The following is a 21960-nucleotide window of genomic DNA, read 5'->3' as shown; positions in this document are numbered from 1 at the left end:
CAACATCAGAGACTGCAATAAAGTAAAAATTACAGTAAGCACTCAACAGGAATGGACTGGTAAAAGCAGCCACTACCTACCAGTGCCTGTCAGTGAAGGACTGACTCTGTAATGTCATTAAGGGAATTTTCACGGCTATTTCACTTAATTAGCCTTAGTCCTTCAGTAGAACAGACATCACCAGCATAATTATTAACAAAAGCAACTATTTGTTCTGTCAGGCAGCTTTTACACATCCTAATTTTGCCTAGGTAACCTCATAAAACAAGATGATGCTTTTGCTGTGCCTCTTTGATGCATGCACACAAATTAGAAATTTAAAGGAAGCGACAGAAACCCAAAAAGCCAGGTCAGTTTTCAATAAAATGCCAACACAGGAAGAAAAAACCACACATCTACTAAAAGGATTGATTGTTGTTCTTAATGTGGTTCAGAACAATTAAAGTACCTTTTACAGCTTAAGTAAAAAGAAAAACCCAACAAAAAACCAAGACAAAAACCACCCATCTGGCAGATGCAATTCAGCATAAGGGCTACAGCACCAGGGGCAGAGCTGATTGTGGCCCTGGGGCAGAGCTGATTGTGGCCCTGGGGCAGAGCTGATTGTGGCCCTGGGGCAGAGCTGATTGTGGCCCTGGGGCTGTCCCTGGCATGCAGCATCCTGCAGGTGAGCAAAGCTGCCCAGCCCAGGGTGCTCTGCTTTGGGGCCCATGTGATTCTGGCTGCTCACCCCCAAGATACCAAGGTCAAAAGAGCCTCTTATCTGCCAGTGTCTGCCCCAACAGCCACTCTCATTCCACCTCTCAAGTGGGTTCTAACCCCAAGCTTATGCTTCAGTATTACTGTGCATCAACTCACCTGTACTTTAGGACCACCTCCTGAAATTTTGGAGATATAACTCATGATATATTTAGCAGCTACAGTCTTTCCAGCACCACTTTCCCCACTATAGAAAAAGAAACACAAAAATGTACACATTAGTTTTTAACTAACTCTGCAGTGGGGTAATTTCTAGTTACATACACCACATTCAGACTGAGTAACCTGGTAATACAGAGTGTGATACAGTGTGGTAGCATTGGACTGGGATGTTTTTGAGTACAGAACTCTGACTACACCACCTTGCACAGACACCAGAACCTCTGTGAGATGCCAAGGTCAGAAAAGTATGTACACTGAGAAACATCTACCTAAACCAAGATGCTCAAAAGAGAATTTGTGTGTTCAAGACTCAGTTCCCATCTACATTAAGGGGGATTTCAGGTACTGACACAAAAACTAATTTGAAAACCTGAGCTGTGCATGCCATACCAGATACCTACTTCATTTTAGTAGTTTTTTGTTTTAGGTGTTCCTGAATAAAATAATGAGGCATTATTAATCACATCCTGAATGACGGAAGAACTACCTTCCTGTTCCTATGCCTCTTGACACAGGGTACAAGAAGTCTTAATATCCCATACTAGCTCTCACAATTCCTTCCTTCCTTTATAATATTTCACTGCAATGGTGAATGGTGTTTACAACATCAGCAGCTTTGCCTTCTTGCAATCAGTAAGTTTCCCAAGAGGGGAAAGACTGGCATGGCTGACAATTCAACCTCCCTTCACTTCATCCCTTAAAGCTTCTTCCCTTCATTTCAATGGGATTCCTCCAGACTCCAGAAACCTTGGTGCAAGTCAGCTCTTAATGCATTTCCCATGACCTGGACAACTGCACCAACACAAAAAGAACAACACACAGATGTTGGTTCAATGTCACAAAAAGAGCTAAAATAGAACACATTTTCACAAAAGCAAAAACTATCTTTAAACTCCAGAATAATTTCAGTGACTGCTGTTGACTCTTCTATCCTGCGCCCACTTGTTCCTGGATATGGATCAAATGCACATCTTTTCCTGCACAAATTTTAGCTACATCTGCCAAAGAAACATCAGCATGTCCTGTACAGGAAAGGGACTCACTGAGAACGAACAACTCAGAGCTCCTTATCAGCATGACTAATAGACACATTTTTAAAGGTTTCATTCTGGAAAAACTCCCCAAAATGCCAAGCTGCAAATGTAGTTTTACATCTTTACAGCTTCCAAACAATACAGAAACACCAAAAGGCTCTTTTAAATTATTTTCCCAGACATGTTTTCTTGCTTTTGTCTTCTCCTGACTACAGTTTTACAGATCAAACTGAAATTTTGAATGGGTGAAAAAGTACTTACTGAGAATCCATCTGTGGAGCACAGACCATGTTTATTATTATTATTCTGAGTCACCTTTTCCCAACAATCAAGAAAGCCTGCATTATGCATATCTACTACATTCACAGGGAGAGTTTGATGAATGGCAAGATGCTTTTAAAAGTTCAAATCATGAATAGTTCAATAATTAAAATAACATTTCTTCAAAATCTGCTGGCAGTAAGTTTGTTCTTCCTGTTGTAAAACCAGACCAACCAACTGAACCTGAATCATACTCTGAGATTACACATTGCAGTTTTCAACTGAGTACAGGGGAGGATCCAGGGCCAAACACTGAATGAATCTGATCAGGTATTATTTATCAGACAGTAAAAATACAACACATTTCTGTAAGATTTTCTTCAGTGCATCCACTATCCTTCTCCTTGCTCAAATTAAGTGTGGCTTGTTTTCTTACTCCATAGTGTCTGCCATAGAACTGACCTAGAGTAATAAAGCTCTGTTTTATTGTTAGCCTCTGCTTCAATATAAGTGATACTTTCTAGCAAATTAATTTGCCTAAAAGATTGCCTTCCAGACTTAGCTTTAGATTTATGCACACATACACTGTTTTTCAGTTTTAGGTTTTTATTGATCAAAGACCAGCAAATTGCTCCAATTAAGCCAGAATAAAACAAGAAGATGCATTATTTATGAACCAAAGTAGCTTTATCTGATGGGATGGTATCCTGCCCCCAGTAAAGCTCAGGTATTCAAATGGAACAGGGAAAACGTGGCATTCCTGCCAAATGGTTCTCATGCAGCTGCTTCATATAAATCTTATTGCTCCACTGCTATTAAAACTATTTTAAGAAGATGTAAGAATCATCTAACTTTGTAGCTTAAAGTGGAAGTATGGAGGTTTTTAGAGCTTGAAAAAATTCTTAAAATGGCTTAAAGTGGATTGTGGTATCAACAATTTTCTCAGACTTTTCTTGCTAAAAATAAGAGTAGCACACAGTCTCAATCACTAACTAAAATTATAATACTTTGAAAGATGTATTATTTCTTCAAGCATTATTCACCACTTCAGAAAAATTACATTTTCTTCCACAAGGTCTATTAATACTTAACTGAAATTAGAGTAAGACTACAAAGACAGAAGGAAATGTTTTTGCTCCTTGCTTCCTTCCCAGAGGAAACAATCAGTAATTAGAGAAGCAAGATCTGATATACAGCATCATCCTTCTCTCTAAAATTAATTTTCTGACTGACATTTAATATGGTATCCATGGCTGTAGAACAATACAAGTGATGCTTATCTACATCACCAGGACAATGTAGAAATTTGAATAGCAAATATTTATAAAGAACTCTTGGATCTGCCGGTAGAGAACACTGTATATGTAAAACACTCTGATGTGTTTGGGTAAGTTTTTTAGTTTGTTTACACAGAAAATTTACTTTCTGCAATTACATTCAGAGAAACCTCAGCAGCATGATTTCAGTGAAATATTTTTCTCCTCTGAATCAGATCTGTAACCTTTCTTACAGGGTTGCCCTAATGTTTCTATCACTTCTTCATTAAAATTCAGCCATATTTCCTGTCAGGTTCCCTCCAGACACTTTAGAATGATCAATCATTTGAGTCTTCCAGAAAGATGAGATACAGAAGCTGACTAGAAATCTCATAATGAATTTTGAACTTAATAGTTTTAAGATAGACATGAGTTGTTCACTCAAAGAAGTTAGGGTGGTAAATGACCTTTTCATTAACACCTGTTTGTAATATACAAGATGTATTGTCTTTTCAGATATGCAGTCATCATACACTTCTTTCCTGGACTCAAACGTCACCACACAAATGGCAAATGTAAACTAAAACTACAAATAAGAAAAACTGCTTTAAAGCAATGGCAACATCTCCTGGCAGGGATCACAGAATCAAAGTGAAAATTAAGTCCTCAGCTTTATAGAAAGGTAAAATCTTAACAACACTCTGAAGAAATGCATTTATTGCTACGCAATAGAAAAATACTAATCATAACCTCCACTCTCTCAATTAAAGGACAGTAATAGCCCAAAAGGAATTAAAAGCCACAAGAGATAATTCTTCATAATTAAAATCTTGACTGGACAACTCCTTGTTGATAGTTTGGAAGGGCTGCCATGTCAAACGGGGGAGAAATGCCAACAGCCTGTTTTAATTGCCACCAACAAGCTTAGTTCAAGAAAGGTCTAAATTAAGTATCATGCCTCAGTAAAACAAACTGAATGAGAAATTAAGTCCAGTGTAGCCTTGTTACCCTTGTGAGTGAACTTCCTCTGCACTCCTGCCCATGCACACAGGGCCAGGGAAGACCTGGGGGCACTGCTCCCTCTTCCCACCTAAGCACACCCTGCTCCTGGACTCAGCCCACGAATAACCTCATTGTTTATTTACTCTGCAGCAGCCATGCAAAGCAGCTCAGCTATGATTAGACATGTGCACATGTAATCTCTGTAACGCATATGCAAATATGCTGGAATTATTCAGCTAATGAAAAAGCCTTCCCTGGCCCTGGAAGGGTTGTTTAGTAACAGTTTTTCTCTTAAAATTAGTATTATCATATGAAAAGAGATTATTTTTGGTTGCCACCTATCCAGCCTTTCAGAGAATTTTCTTTTGGATCTGCTTTCCCAGTTCATTCACTGACTTTTGAAGAGGATGAGCTTTTTCTATCAATGTCTAAATGCATTAGGAATTAATGTCCAGGTAAAAGGTGTTTTGCCTACATTAGGGACCTTCCTTCACCTGCCTGAAGCACACATGTAGTCTGCAGAATGCATGTGCATGTCCCCTCCCAGGTTTGGAGGTAGGTGCCACAGGTGCCCAAAGCACACTGTGGGAGGACACAGCGAGTGTGCAGCTGCCCCTTCCCCACCATCCTTCTGGCTCCATTCCTGAGGCTCCACATGCAACAGGAGCCAGACACAGCCTTTGTGAGCTGGCTGTGAATAGGGCCCGTCTACACCTTATTTCTTACCTTTTCTTTGTAAACCTTTCATTACATGAAATCTGCTACTTTGAAAATAAAGGAAAAACCTGAGTAGTAGCTGGTTCTGCTCCTTCTGTTCTGCCAGGGATTTTCAGTGGAGTCATTCCAAATTCAGACAAGAAGCAGAGATGCCAGAAGCACCTCACTATAACCATATTATCACCACTCATCTTCCACAGGACAAATTTTTCCAGCAAAAACTCTGTTTCACTGAACACAAAGCTTCATTTGGAACTGCTTATGCTCAGCCACTTCTGTGACATTGACAACAGACAGAGCTGTGTCTCAGTTTTTGAGATTCACCAGTTTAGGGACAGAAATGGTAAAGCCCCTGGCAGCTATTATGTGAAACTGGTGGAGTGGTAGCAGACTCAGAACATTCATTTCACTCAAGAGCTGCAGCATCCTGGAAGCTGCCACTGCAGCAATTTCAGCACCTTCTGGTCCACACAACAAAACAAAGCAAGCAAACTCCAAACTTCAAGAAATTTTTTTCTAAAGCCAGCCCTGGCTGCTGGAAATAGTGATGACATTAAATCAGAAAATACAAAATGTATCTGAAAGTTGAAATCAAATGTCATCCAAAATATTAAAACAACAACCAAACAATATCAATTTAGTGAGCAGCTGAGTTACTTGATTTATTACAAAAAAAAAATTTAAGTGTCCTAAAAAAATCAAAAACCATCATGAAAACTACTTGTGAATCTAATCCACAGCTTCTACAGCATTTGTAATAAAAATATCAAAGGAAAAATACATGTGTCTGAAGAAAAAAAAGTCTCTGAAATGTCTCTTGCAAATATGATCCTTTTTGTTTCAGTTTTGCAGTAGATTTCAATTAACACCTGCTGGATTTGATTCAGTTTTGAAGTAGATTTCAATTAACACTGGAGAAGTTTCACTCTGCACATGCAAAATGCACATTCAAATACATCAGCCAGCGCTCAAGAACAAGAATTCTCACGTAAAATTAAAACTCTAAGTTTGTATCTCAGATCTGCATCTCAGCTCTCTCACAGTGTGACTCTCTGCATGCCTTGCACTGTGGGGCATAGCACAGGATCAAAAAGTAGGGGTTTATTCACAATCCACAACAGCTCAAAGATTTTCACTGTAAATTTAGCTTTGTGTGAAACATCCCACTCTCTGGGATGTTACTTTATGCCAAAAGCAAAATCCCAATTTTACCCATTCCTAACAGGTCTCAATTTGACTACATGTGCCTGGTAAACTTCAGCACAGCAAGAGGAATCAGTTTTCCAAAGAGAAAGACTGAGCTCAGGGAACTCAGCCATGCCAGTGACAGGCAGGAGAGCTCTGGGCTTTTTGTTTCCCATCCCAGGAGCCCAGGAGCAGGGAGAGCCCCCCCTGGACCCAGCAAACTGTTACCAGCTGCTTTGCCTTCCCAGGTGTGAAATCCCTGCACAGCCCTGAGAAGCTCCAGGTGCTCTGCACAGAACCTCCCCAGGGCCATCAGAAGGGACAGAGGGTCCCAGCTGCAGCATCCTGCAGTTCTTCTTCTCCACACATTTTCTTTTATCACACACCACCTATAAAACCCACAGATGAGAACAAAGAGTAACTCTGGTCCCAAAATTCACTTTGGCTGTCACTTAAATAATGCCTGTCATTAAAAAAGTTGAGTAATAATTCTACAGAGAATTCCATCACTTAATAATTAAAATAGATTAATAGCGAATACAAAATTAATTTCCCAGTATCTCTCGCCTTTTGTCTCTGAGTGAATCCAAGTAAAATTCCAAAAGGAACAAAAGACCATGATAAATGCAGTCCACGTGGGATTGCTGGATTTAACAGTATCTGGCTGTACAGCTGTTAATCCAGCCCCCTCATGCAGTTATTCAAGCTGTTGTAATTTTGGTCTTGGACAAGAAGCTGGCTGTGTGAGTAAGATTTCTTGTGGTTAATCTATCATCAGGATTTTACTGGAAAATAGAAAGGAGGGTCAGAAAACACTTCACTATCCCCAAAAAAATCCCAAAACATGAATGTAGACAGAAGATTTTTAATGATATAATAAACTTTTCTGCTTCTTCAAGTTAAAATACCATAAGAAGATAAAACAATTTTTACTGATCTTTTTCTTACCTAATAATGACACACTGATTTTCTCTGTCAATAATCATGTTTCTGTACATGCTGTCTGCAAGAGCATAAATATGTGGTGGGTTTTCATACTGTGCCTAGGAGGGGAAATAAAGAATATTTTTTCAAGACAGCATTAAAAAATGCAGGAAGAACAAAATAAATTTATATTTAAATTGGAAGAGTTACTATTATGGAAAAAATAATTCTGAATAGTACTTTAATGTGAATTTTCCCCAAGAATTCTTTGGTACATTTAATAGAAACAAACCAAATTCCCTAGATTTCATTAGCGAACTTCCTCTCAACCATAATTTTCTCTTAGAAATACCCTGTTCTAAAAATGGCTTCTGCTGGAAATGTATTACTTGTCCAAAGGAAACTCACCCAATTTAAGCCCATTCCAGCAGTGGTCATGTGCTAACAATGCTCTCCCCCAGCAGCACTCAGAACCTGGTGCCTTGGGGCCCATTTTCAACCACTGGGCCCTCCAAACCCAACAGCTTCCCCAAGTGGACACACCCAACTCAAGCAGGAGTCCCTGATGTTCTTGTACTGACTCACTCTTCAAGCTGTATTTTCAGAAGTGGCATCTAATTTTAGCACCTCACTTTTTTTATTGTTCTTCTCCAGTTAAGAGAGTTCTGAAATCCCAGTCTCCAAATCCACTAATGGCCATTTTATGGATATGACAACTTAAAAAATTGCCTTTGCAGGAGCAGGGCATGTCAAGGAGAGATACCTAATATGGATTAGAGCTGATCAATACAAGTATTTTCTTGAAATAATGATCTTACAATTGCAGTTCAAACTGACGACTCAGTCTATGGCAATGACTATGTGCCAAGTTCTCCCAGGCCAGCACAACGCCAGCAAACCCAGAAACAAACACTTCCAAGTGTTAAACTGTGTAGAATAGTGTTTCCAAGCCCCTGAATACTGCACAATATTTTAGACTGCTTTACTTACTGCTCCTTGGTACATTTCAATTTCCTTTTCCCCAAAATACGGCATTTGCTTGAAAGGGTTCACAGAGATTAACACAGAGCCAATGTACGTCTGCATTCAAGAGAAGTTAAGGTAACCACAGTTTTATTAAGCATCATCTTACTACTGGTGACAAAGAACTTGTCCACTTATTACATAATACTTCAAAAAATAGTAAAACCACCACAGCTTACAACAATTGTTAATAAAAATTAAATTAGCAGGCTTACAACAATATAAGCATACCATTCAATTGGAATATTTTCGTATTATCTTATTTTAGGACAAGCTAAGTATAGAAACATGTATTAAAGGCCAAAACATGACACACCTTGAACAAAAACACAGAAAGGAAATGGCACATTTGAACTGGTTTTAATCCTTTGTAACTGAAGAGGTCGTATTGTCAGTATTAGAAAATATCAGTTTGACCTTTTGCAGAATACAGTGCAGTGACACATTCTGATCTCACAGGACAGTGCTGAGCAAGCAGAGCCGGATGGAAACAGCCACTGCAAAGCTAAATCAGACAATTACTCACTGCATGCACTGGGGGGTGTTGGGGGAATTGGGTAATTCAGCCTGTGGTGTTATTTTATGAGTGAAACTATTAACAGTCCCTCAGAGTCCTCTCCTGCAGGCTGCCCTGTACCAAGACACTCAATTTCAAGCCCTTATTAGATTTTTTGCAACGTTTTTAATACAGTATTTCATCATTCTGCATTCAGCTGTACATGCTCTGCACTTCAAATACTTCATAAACCTTTAGAACTACAGCTGCAGAGTACCCATCACACAACAGTAATTCACAGGTATCAATATCATTTTTCAGTGAGCTGGGAGTCAGCAATGAGCCCATACCTATGGGTCCAAAATGCTGTACTGCAGGTTTCATTAACCATCTGGAATTGTTCACAGGCAAACTTGCTATCTAAGCTTTCTGTACAAAGCAGGAAAATTTAAAAATCCATCCTGTCAGACTGTCCTATGTAGGAATCTTCTACTGTGATGCCAAGGCACAAAGGTAACATGTTAGAGAAAAACTGTAACTAAATGAACATAACTTCTGTAATATTAATTTGCAATGCATTCTTCATACATTTTAAATTTATTTCAAAAAGAGTGACAACATCTGGGTCTTGGATATAAAAGATCAATTCCTCATTCTGTCAGTATAAACACTTGAAGTGACAGTTTTCTGTTGGCAAACAATACCAGCATTTTCTGGGATGATTCCGTCATCTCTGTACAATGTAGCACTGAGAAATGTTCATTCATGGGTGGACATGCAAACAATTCAAATATTCAGGGGATGATCTTCATCTTTGAATGAAAAGCCTTCACAGAACTGCAAAAGGAGTCTTTCTCCCTACATGAGGGAAGACCAATCCCTCAATGTGACCACTAATCCTCTCAGAAAACACTCTTATTCCAGCTTCAGCAGAAAGACCATCCCCATGTTAATCTCACTATTTGCATAAAAAAGAAAAAGCAAAAAGCTCTCTCACACAGAGCACTGAAGTCCCTGTGCACACACTGCGAGGGGCCAGAAGCACCCGTGTTACTACGAGGAAGGATTCTGCAGCTTGTCCCTGTACTACAGTCTGCCAAATACTGTTCAACTTCATCATGCTCCTATAAAGCAATTCTAATAATAATGTGGTACTTCTGTGAACAGGGGATTCAAACCCATGTTCACACATGTATTGGAAACCTCTGCAGTTGGTGATGGAACAACTGCAACATGAACTTTCCTCTATCAGTCCTTGCTGAACTGAGCTGCTACATAGCTCTTGACCATCTAAATATATGGAAACAGCCAGGAGGTCTTATATTTCCTCCCCTTTCTGCTAAAATATGTTAAACTCTTCAAGGAAATTATTCTCCAGATACAACTAGGAAGTATGAAAACCTGGCTAAAACAGAAAGAACAGCATAACTTTCTAGTCATAATCACTGACTAGAATTTACCAAACTCTCATGCAGCTCATGTTATATTGTTAAAGCTGAAAAATAAATAGTGACTATTCTTTTCTTAAGGAATTGCTTTCATATGAATTTTTTGTAAAACAGCAAGCTTTGGGTACTGAAGTCTGTTCTTCCTGTTAGGTTGCATGTTCAGGTATTTAAATTTTCACATTTTCATTAATCACAGAAAAAAATTTAAGTGAGAACACTGAAGATTTACAGATGCTGACACATACACCTGTTTCCATCATCCCATGATTCATAGTATTAACAATTTCAGAGTATGTTGTAAGTGGGGTTATGTCACAAAAGAAATGTTATTTTGAAAGCATTATAATTTTGGAGGTATAGAAGACAACACATCAGTAAATGTACACACACCTAAAACCTATTAATTCTTGCTCTTAGAAGTAGCATTCCCTAAGGAGGCTTCAGGGAATGTAAAAACATGGAAGTACCATCTTCAACCTATTAAAAAGAATACCTTAAAATAATTTTTGCTATCTTATTTTCCACTCTCATAATTAGCTGAGTTTTCAAAGCCTTTTCTGTTATCTCAGGTGAAGTGTCACATAAAATGTTTAGCATCCTTGAGCAATCTGCTTGAAGAGAATACATACATATAATTAGTGTCACAGTGGCTCAGCAAGGCCACAGGGCCCCACAAAACCAACAAAGGATACAAAAATATAGTCATCCATGTATCGTTTCTTTAGGTTCTCCACTATGGAATCCTCAGTGATTTTGGAAAGCAGGACCATATCATCCACTCCGCTGTGCTTGACATTGTGGCTCTGCCAGTGGTATCTGTAGTGTCCTTTGCTGCCCTGCAGGAAAGCACAATGAACACCACAAAGGTTACTATATTTCTCATCAGCACTAAGTAACCAAAAACAATTATTCCAATTCCAACTTCCCAAATGTTTTTCTTTGAATTCTATTCCTTGATCCAGGCATTCTATGAAAGCATACATAAATGGTGCCAGCTGACTTGCCTCTGCACTGTTAAAGAATTGCACTGCCCTCCAAAACTAGAAGGTAATTCCATGGGGTTTTGTGACCACCTACACACAGAACAGATTTCAGATGGCAGACATTTTTAAATCTAGTAGAAAAAAACCCCAATTATTCCAATTGAGATACAGCAGCTATTGGAAGCTAAGGATGCAAAAAATACACTCCTACATTGTAACTATTAGCAGTGAGGATAATTACCATCACCACAGTGAATTCCTCAACCTTTACAGTCTTAAGTCAAAGCTGCACATAAGCTGTTTCTGGGAGGGAAGCTGTGAGCCTGCTGCAGTTAAGTATTCAGGGATGTTCTGAGAATTATGTAGCCCAGCTTGTCGGCTGCACGTCTTCACAGTCCCTCTTGATCTGTTAGTCACCATGCTCAAGTGACATCTAAATAGATACTCCTTCCTTACACTCAGAGACTACTATTTCAGGATGCTACTAGAACATGTGATATTTCATGCTGTACCACTTGAAATCAAAATCTGTTTTTCTTCCAGCTGATCTGAACAGTAGTTTGGTTCCATGGATACACCCACAAACAGATTTAAATTCAGTCAACATCAAGGCTATTAATTCAGCTATAAATCTGCTCTCCAAACCCAAACCTATTTTCTGCAGCCTGGCAGACAATGCTAATGGAGTTCTGATCTTTTTCTACTTTATTTTTGCTTACACAATACTGAAATTAGTGATGCTGGAATTACCACATTTAACACTGAGAAGTTATCAAGTGCGCTGTCAAGGAAGATGTGGCCAACAAAATGCCAATTCCGCAAATTCCCCATATTCTTTAGTGCTACAATTTGTAACAATGTGATTTAACTACGCTATTCTGGTGTACCTTATCTGGGATCAAGTCACATTCACCAGGATACAAGCAATTTATTATTATAAAGTACATGAATTGTTTTATTCTGCAAAAAATGTAAAGATTAAAGAAGAAAATTTAGGTACTCTGAACACTTCACCTGCATTGGTATTTTGAAATGGGCCATCAGCAACTTACAGAAGGGCAACTTGTGTGTACACAGTTCTGCAAATGACCCACACAACTTTACCAACACCAAGCGCTACACCAGGCCAACAGCTTGGCTTGATGTCAACTGACATAAAAGATCAACTGGATTTTGACCTCGAGTTAATTTAACTTCCACTAAACCCTGCTACTGCAGACAGCACAGAAGCTGTAGGCTTTATATGTGTTTTCTCTTAAGCCTCCAGCCACTGCTATCCTTGATGCAGATCCATTACCAGTGGAGAACAGTTGCAAATTTAAATCAAAAGAATGGTTTCAAATATAGTACAGCAAAGTTTAAAATGTCTGAAAACACAATGTCAGCAATTTGCTTGAACATCCACAACTGTACATGATTTTCAATAAAATAATAACCTTAAACTAGCTTAGCTTGTGTGAACCTTGTCAATTTTCTATCTCTACAATGGAAGTGGTGATCTGGAAGCACTGAGAAAACAAAGAATCGATTTTCTAATTGTCATAAAACATATGACTGAAAATATTTGTTGAAGCTTGACTTTTTGGAGAAAACAGAAGTCCAATGGAGAAGAATAATTTCCTTCAGTGTATTCAGCTATTTGTATTATTACGCTTGGAAAAAGGAACTGGCAGAATAGACAAAAAGGTACAGTATCAAAATAAATATGGATAATTAGATTGTTCACAAAGCTGGATTGTTCACAAACCACAAATACAGAATGTGGTTTAGTATCAGATAATGGAGTAAGCTACAGAAAACGTGCAAGAAATGAGACTGAGAAAACAATCAAGCTTCCCTTTGGAAGCCATGGCATCAGACCCAGGGAGCTCAATGAGCACAAAGCTTGCAAAGCCACAGGATACATGGAAAATGTGCACACTGTCTGCAAAACAGCAGCTTTATGCAAGTCACTATGCTGCTGACTGTGATCATGCCACACACAGGACTAGGCCAAAGGGTTCTTCCCCAAAAGCACTGGGAGCCAGCAGGGAAGCAAGAGGGCAGTGCCAGGGCAGCCCAACTCCCCTGAGAGCAGCTCCTGCCCAGCTCTAATCACAGCAGCAATCAAAGCTGAGAGCCACATGACCACAGACACTCTGCAAGCCCTGCAGAGGGGTTTCACAGAAAGGCAGCAGCCTAAATACCCAGTAAAACAGTGCCACAGAAGACAGCTGAGAGTCACTGCACTGAGTAGTTCACATTAAAGTTGTAACTCCTCAATTTAAATGGCAGTTTTGTAGTAGTTCGGAATTACCCTTTTCCTTTCAAAACAGAGCCTTACATTCAAAGGTGCAGAGGAGCAGCAAATCACTATCACATTATTGTCAGACTTCTCACTGGGACCTAGAAATAAGCCCAAGCTTTGGTAGTGCCTGACCAGCTGTGGTTAAATTTTGCTCTCACTCTTCCTCCTCCAGGGGGTAACACCAGTGAGATGACTAGGAGCAGTGGCTACCACCTCTGTGTCTGGGCAACAAAATACGGACTGTTTTGGATAGAGGACACCACCCACTCCCAAGTTCTTGCCCTTCCATGCATGAGCAACAACTACAGAGTCTAAACTGAATCTAACAACTTCAGCCACTTTCAACTGGTACAATAACCATGTCCAGCTAACAACTAACTGGTTTTTAATAGAGTTGAAATAAAAAAAAATAATAATTTAAAAAATTTTCCTATAATCAATTATCTGAAAAAGACTTCATATCATAGCAATTCTAAAAGCAACCCTTCACCTAACTCCAGGCTACATACCAGAGGTCAAGGCTCTATGCTTAAAAATTGCACTAATATTTGTTCTTATTGCCTATTTCTTGATAATTTAAGCTTTTTTTTTATTTTTATTTTTTTTTTAGCCAGAGCTTTCCATCATCTAGATAAAAATGCAGCACTCTAATGGGGGGACAGTTTACACTTGAGCTAGTTACTTGGTAAACCTGCTTTGCAAGGTGCACTCAGGCTAATTCACTCAGCTGCTAGCTGTCCTCTGCTGTCCAGCACACGACACACTTCTCCCTCCACCCCTCTCCAGATGGATCATCCAGACACAAGGCCAGGTCTCCTGGCCTGCTTGTGTCCTCCTTTCCCAGAAGGTTCTTCAGAGCCAGCAGCAGCAGGGTGGCAGAACTGCCCCACAGCCAATGCTGCACAGCCCCAGCCAGGAGCTGTCAGAGCTCCCCTGGGACACAGAAGAGCCCGAGGTCCAGCCCTGGGCCAAGCCCTGCAGATCAGATGTCAGCTACTTGGCTTCTCTTAGCTTTTCTCTGAAGTGTGATCTAACTGTACAATAAGTAAGCAAATAAAAGTCTTCATGTCAGCACTAACAATGTCTGAGCAGCTGGAAAAAAATGAGCTTGGCAGATTAAGAAAAATACAAAACAAAACACCAACCCCAAAACAAAAACACATCTCAACAGGCTGCTAAAAGCCACAGAAGTGGAAACACCAGTGCAGAAGAACCTGGCTGCCAGGCCTCCCCCAGGCTCTTCCCGGGCTCCCAACCCAAGCATCTGATGTTTCACAGGGAGTGGAGGCTGTACTGGTGAGGCTGCAATTAAAGGCGTGTACCACACTGCTGTCAGCTGTTGTAACTCATTTGGTTGCTGTTTTAGGCTCAAAATCAGATGTGCTCTGCACTGACAAGAATAATATTTACGAGTCACAAGCTGACCCCGTGAGCTCGGGGCCTGCAGGGCCCCTCAGCAGCTTTGGCACCCAGGAACTGCAAACTCCCTTCTGCTCTCTCTCGCTGCGTGTCCCTGAACACCCACTCATCAACGATTAACACAACTGCTACAGCAATACCAAGAACGGGATGCAAAATATATTCTATGTACTAAATACTGTCTATGCTTCCTGCACTACTTTTGGTACTGGCAGTACAATATGGTTAAAGCAGATCACTGTTTTGTATGGAGTGAGTAAGTATTGGCAAGACATTTATTTACCGAATTTCTTTTTGCTGCCCTCCACCTTGTGTTACAGCAGCAACTGCTGCTTTCTCATTTTTGCTTTTATTATGGTTTGTATATTCTTACATTATCCTAAGCAACACGTATTTGATGTAGCTATAAAAAATACAGAGTCATGCTGTGACACAACATGGGTTTTCTTTCAACTGGAAAAAAAAGCAAATATTTTTGTATATCAAGGTGTTTAAAAATAGAACATCTAAAAATAAAGCACTAAAAACCAGGGATCAGAAGAGACTGTATATTCAGCGCCTGAGAACCTTGTTACTCTTTGTCCATCAGAACTCTCCCTGAACTACAACCACCTACATACCCTCGATAATCATTCTTCATTCCCACAGAGGGTAAAGTTGCCACTCTGAATCTCTGACAGCTTTTTTCAGTAACAAACATCAATGCCCCATCACAGTGCAGAAGGGATTATCAGCCTCCACGAGGGAGTAAGAGCATCAAATAATCACGAGCATGACTTTTTCTTCCCCTTTTCAAGTGACACGGTACTACTGCACAAAATCCTTGTAGTTCTGGAGCATGTGCCTATCTCCTCAGCTCAGTATTATGAATAAAACAGTAAGTGAGACACATACACATTAGCCAAAGATGTCCCAAAACTGACAAAGCTGCACACCATTTACTTTAGACCTGACATCAATGCTTCTCCCAAAAGATGCATATCACCAGTCCCATACAAACATAATTTGTATCCGTTTTTCCAGCTAACAAGAAAATAAACCCACGGCTTTCTGCAATGATATAATCTGTCAAAATTAGCCAGTTTTTCTAATCCACTTTGAGGAATCTTTCACATATTTCTAAAAAATTAAAGGGTCTACTGTTCCCACAGAATATTGCAAAAATACTTAATGTGAATTTTGGTCCTTGACAGGGATAATCAAAACAGAGAAGCTATAGTGAACAAATGTGCTCCAAAATAGCTCTTGTATATCTTGTGTTAGAAAAAATACTTATTGGCTGCAATGATGTGACCATATTTCTGAAAGGAAATTAAAGGAAGAGAGCAGAATCAGAAAGATAGACAAAGATAAAAGGCCATTTATTTAAATTTAACATGAGGAAAATATTAAGGGAGATGAAAAGCAATGCTTAAAGATTTGAGGAAATGGCAAAACAAAAATATTGAGCATCTAAGCAGCAGGACAGACATCTTAAACAGAGAACTAAAAATAACAAAAATGTATTCAGGAATGGAAACTACTAGCAGGTCAATATCCAAAGAAACACATCTATGGAAATATAAAACTGAGAAAAAAAATTTCTGGGGGGAAAAGTCCTCACTGCTTGCTCAGAGATGGGTGGATTCAGCCCAACAGGACCTGAAGGACTGAGCCCAGAAGTGGTTACAGGCTGCAGGAGATCCCAATAGCCCAAACACCTGCTCCCATCAGCTCCAGTGCAGGTGCTGCTGCCCCAGCAGGGCCTGGCCACCATCACCTCCTGCTCTGGGCTCTGGAGCCAGGAACAGCCAGGCTTTACCTCCCTGCAGCCAGGGCTACGAGGAGGAGACGAGACAGCAACCAGAGCCTGCTCACCTGGACAGCAAATACACGCTCTAACACAACAGGAGTGATGAGAGCATGAGTCTACAGGATTTACACATCATGATCACTTTTGGGAGGCAGAAACGACATTGGCGTTCCTCTAAGATAAGTAATGGGACCTTACCAAAATAGAAGTTCCTTGAGTTTTTGACCACAAGGTTCATCTGTTGCATCAGAATTAACTTTCATTAAAAGTTTTGAAAGATTATTTTTAGTAAGTCACAGCTACACAACAGACCGAAATGAGGACAGGATCACAAAACACACGCCCAAGGTTTTGAAACAAGTTACAGACTGCAAGCAGATACTGGGAAGTAGTTAATGACTGTAAACTCCTATTTGCTTATCCCACAGCTTGCTGGGTGGCTTTGTCCTGATGTTCCCAGAAATAATTTTTCTAAGGAAATGCAATAATGATAACAACTTAATATGGTTGACTTGTTCTTAGATATTTATTGTCTTACCTCACTTACTGAACTGCAGTCAATAAGTCTCCAGAGCTGCTCTATGTCTGACCTGTTCCTTGTTGCATGAGCAGCAAGCTTTCCTGGGACTGGTGGATCAGCATAGGCCCTGGCTGCTTTGCAATAGCAACTTTCAGTCCATCCATGTATGTGTGTGCATATACACCACCACCATCCCCCCCAGTATTGCAATCATTGCACTGAGCAGCAGTCATGCACACTGACTCTTGAGCTGTAAATTTTATATGCACTTCACATCTGTATATACCTATCATGCAATTTAAGAAATGTAAGAGATAAATGAAAACAAGTATTTTCATCTTGGCTATGTCAATCTTAAAGCGTAATGAAGATTTCATGTGTGTCATTCTCCTCCATAAAAGACAGGTTTCAAAGGGGTTTAAGCAATCTTACACCTTATATGCAATATTATTATGGTCTTTAATTGAAAAATGCAGTTTGAAAACTCCATCAGAAGATTCAGACATGCCACTGCCTATAGCAGAAGACTGAAAATACTTTTCCTGGATCATCCTGAAACTAAGTAATAAACTGAAGTCACTGGGCTCTCCATAGTGAGGAATCTCAGAGCTGTGTGACTCAGAGGCTCCACGCGTGGAACCAGCAGCGCAGCACACGCCGGAGTGGTGCATGTGGATGCTGGGGTTCCTGCACTTTGTTGGTGCCAATGGAAACTTTCAGAGCACGTAAAATCCGTGGCCCATTGCAAAAATACCATCCCCACCATGTCCTGTTCTAGCTGATATCAACACTCACTCCCCTGGCCCATCTCGAAGCTGTTGGAATCTCAGGCCACAATCACCACAGTGAATTCCTTTCTGCTCAGTCAGTGCCCTCTCTGTAGGGCTGCAGCCCATTCCTGCTCCCCTTCTCCTGACCCTTCTGTTCTCTGTAGGGCTGCAGCCCATTCCTGCTCCCCTTCTCCTGACCCTTCTGTTCTCTGTAGGGCTGCAGCCCATTCCTGCTCCCCTTCTCCTGACCCTTCTGTTCTCTGTAAATGAAGGCATTTGTTTCCTCAGACCGATACTGCAAGACATGACCCTGAGAGTTTGAGGCCAAAGTCTGCCCCGGCAGCATCCCCCAGCTGACAATCCTGTGCCAGAGGGATGTAGTGGGAAGCACCTGGTTACTCCTGGAGTCTCCAGTCAGTTTCATGGCTGCTCATCCCACACTCCCCTCCTATCACCTCCCTGTACCACAATGCTCTCCTTCCAGAAAACAGCGAGGGGCAATGCAATATCAAGAAAAGAAAAATAATTTTAGCCTCATTCTTTAGCTGCTGGTTTTGCTTTTTTTTATTTATTTATGCAGAATACAAATTAAGAGCAATGCAATTTTTCTGAAATATGTAGCATTTAAACTGATAACAAGACAACACTGAAGGATGAAAGAATAAATACATTCTTGCAAGTATTAAAATGTGGAGAATTTTAGAATTAATAGGATTTCCAGGCAATAAAGCAGCTCCTGTTAAAATACCATTTAGACATAGACAGCACTCCACTGTGGCTGAACAGTACCAGGTACATAATTTACACTCTGTCTGCATCAACCAAATCCATTTCCACTGATGTCACCAGAACCTTCAAATGACTGAAAAAATCTCATTCCCAGTAACAAAGGTTTACATAATCAACTCAATGCTTAACTATAAGCAGAAAGATACCATAACTCCAGAATAAATACTCAATTGTATTTTTAGTTACACTTCTCAATAAAATTGAAAATTATCTACATTTTGTTGGGTATATTTGTCCTCACCAATTACTAATGGATTGTAATACTACAACAGATTGGGCAGATTACAGACCTTATTTTAATATTGCTTTTAATCAAGAATATCAAACAAGATGTTTTTATACCAACAGTTTGATTTAGTTGAGTAACAGTATGTAGCAATTCCACAAGAATTGAAAGACTAATTTCTAAAATAAGCATTAGCTAAATCATCCCCCTGAATAACAACTACATTTAAAATAATTTATAAAGTCTATAGCTGAGTCTCTTTCATGGGGTTTTAATATTTTTTTTTCCTTTTAAAAAATGCCATTTTCTGAACTTATTTACAAACCAGAGGGAATACAGATATTTTTTTCTAAGTGGAGACTCATGTAGTCACATGCCTGCAGCAGTTCAGGCTAAAGAAAAACACTCTTTATTGCAACAGGCATGATGAAACTGCAAAAGCTGCAACACAGCAGAAAACCGTGGCCAAGACTGTTTTTTTCAACAGCATGTACCAAAAAGCACCTTTGTGCTGACATCACCAAACTTTATTAGTGCAATGCACTGCTCAGAGCTGTAACATTTAACTGTTCTGATACCACAAATAAGATATGCAGTCAACTGCTTATTTCTTAACCTGGGCATTAGTGTGGTCACTGGTTTCAAGTTCACCTATTTCTGAGGCATTTGCTTTGATCTTCCCTCCTGTATGCATAGTTTCAAAGGGGATGAGTGGGGCAGGACAAGACAATCACTGCTCTGTGTACCAGGGTGGAGGCTGTGATAAAGAGCTTATCTGCAGAATTCCAGTGCTTACTGTTAGGTTTACACAGGATTTCCCCAAGAAGGAATGTCTGCTTTCATGTTTGGTGAGAGCTGGCTGATCTGTTCTTGGACTGTGCTCAGGGCAGTGTGATTGTGAGCAGGTCTGTGCTGGGGCTGCCTGGACAAGAGGAGCTTCATGAAGCTCATGTTGGTGTGAGCTGGGATGTGCAGGGGACAGCTGAAAGGTTTCCCTGGGCACTCAGGAGAGCTCCCCACACACCAATATCCCACTGAACAGGAGCCGACAACTCCTCTCACCGGGGGCTGGAGGAGAGTGTTTGGGGGGTCAGGGGGAACTCCACACTGGGGGAGGTTCTGATGCAAAAATTGCTTTCTATGTTTATTTTAATTTCACGGAGTGCTGACTAAAGGGAGTAAAAGCTCCAGGACTTCAGCAGCTTCCTGTTTACCTCTGGCAGCAGCAGGGAAAGGCTCAGGGAGTGGTGCTCACTCACCTACAGCACAGCCAGCAGCTGGGTGGTAACACACATGTGGCTCAACACGAGTCCTTATGAGCCACTGTGTTTTGATACTCGTGCAAAAATCAGATTTTACTTCACACACCGTGGGAAATAAGACTCTTTGAAACGTTGGCTCAACCTTTAATTTAACTTTAAAAGAATCCAACCTTAATATTTATTTCAGTGTACCCAGATACAAACGTTTCCTTGGTTAATCATTACATAAATACAAACAAGAATTGGTTTGCACATTCCACCTCAGGAATAAGTTACACATCTTGCCAACGGACCAAACTTACAAGTTCACTTCAACTCCCATAAAAGTTAATCAAAAACCATCAGGAGGCAAAAATTTTGGGAGAAGCCATAAACGTAAGACCCAAAAAAAGACCCAAAAAAATCTCACACCCTGTGCGAAAGACTCAAGCAGATACTAATCCACCTTCTCAGCTGTACATTCACCTCTGGCAGGAGGCAACCTCACACACAGCTTCACTGAGCCTTTGTCAGGGCTTTGCTCTTACTTTACCCAATAGTCACATTCTGCCAGGGCAAGCAGGGCCCAGTGAGTGTCCAATATCCACAACAGACAGATTCTCATAACCAGATTATCTTCCACATTATTCATAAAGCTAGTATTTGTCATTTCACTAATTTTCTAAAGCAGCTTTGACTATTCAATTGAGGTAGTTTTGAGAAAAAATAAATTTAAAAATCCAGCATGTAACACTCTGGTTGTATAGAATAACTGGTTTACTGTCATTTAATCAATATGCTAGTTTACTTCATTTGCTGTTATTACAGTAACTTTCAAATCTGTAAGACAAGAATACTATTCTCTGAACTTTTTTTTTATTAACCCATCTTGCTTAAGATTTCCTACAGTTGTCTAATTTTCTTCCTCTAAAGTCCTATGCTGTAAATTATTTACTCTGATTTGTATTAGGCTTGTATCCTGGCTCTGTAGACTTCCATATTTCCATAATGATTGACCAGTCACCCAAGAAAACGAAACTAAAAATCAATATACATGATCTGTTCTAGCTCACTACACTGTCAGTAACGCTGATATCCCAGAAAGGTGGAAGCATAGAAACGCATTGCAAATATGAAGTGTTTATTCCACTCTATGAACACCATGGTTATTAATGGAAATATGTAAAAAATGTCTGGCCCAGCATTTTTTAATACAACCATCAACTGCTAGGAGACCAGGCTTTCACAGTTATTATCTGGGCTCTGTACTGCCAACACATGTACAATCTCTGCATGCCCAGGATTTGTCTTTTACTAACTTTGGGCAGAAGTTCACTTCATAGCTAAAGTGATGGTTCCTATTTGTCTATGAAAGATTTTAGCACAAAAACAGATATTTCCCCTCAATCTTATTTTAAGTATGTGAGACTGCTTAATGTTAATATTTAGCATTCAAATTTTTCCTGAACCAAGACAGCTAACAGAAAATTAAGATGGTTTTGTAGCTCTAGTCTTTTACCAGATGTGTGAACAAGCACATTATTCCCAAACTACCCTTCTTCATCTATTTGCTAGGAGAAACTGATGCTATCAGGACATTAGATTCAGTCTCACAGGTGTTGTATTGGCATAATTATGCTCTGAGCACAGATGCCAGCCAAAGAAG

At 39.9% G+C, this 21960-nt stretch overlaps 1 protein-coding gene across 5 annotated transcripts in view; it reads right to left on the bottom strand.

Annotated features, from left to right (window-relative positions):
- Nucleotides 1-21960, bottom strand: part of MYO1E (myosin IE) — a 226095-nt gene that overhangs the window by 35039 nt on the left and 169096 nt on the right. For 4 of the 5 annotated variants that reach the window (XR_001523440.2, XR_001523441.1, XM_015638490.2 and 1 more), the window contains 4 exons: nt 10960-11103; nt 8291-8380; nt 7325-7419; nt 859-946 (listed from right to left, as the gene is read on the bottom strand). Coding sequence is in view for 3 of the 5 variants with exons in the window: in XM_015638488.2 (XP_015493974.1) it covers nt 859-946; nt 7325-7419; nt 8291-8380; nt 10960-11103 (417 nt within the window). In the remaining 2 variants the exon portion in view is untranslated. Of the gene's footprint in view, nt 1-858; nt 947-7324; nt 7420-8290; nt 8381-10959; nt 11104-11491; nt 11511-21960 lie in introns of those variants that run through there. The other variant, XM_015638489.3, reaches the window with a different exon arrangement.

This window comes from Parus major, chromosome 10 (genome assembly GCF_001522545.3).
Source record: "Parus major isolate Abel chromosome 10, Parus_major1.1, whole genome shotgun sequence".
In the NCBI taxonomy this organism is placed as follows: Eukaryota; Metazoa; Chordata; class Aves; order Passeriformes; family Paridae; genus Parus; species Parus major.
This window is presented reverse-complemented; position numbering and strand designations above follow the sequence as displayed.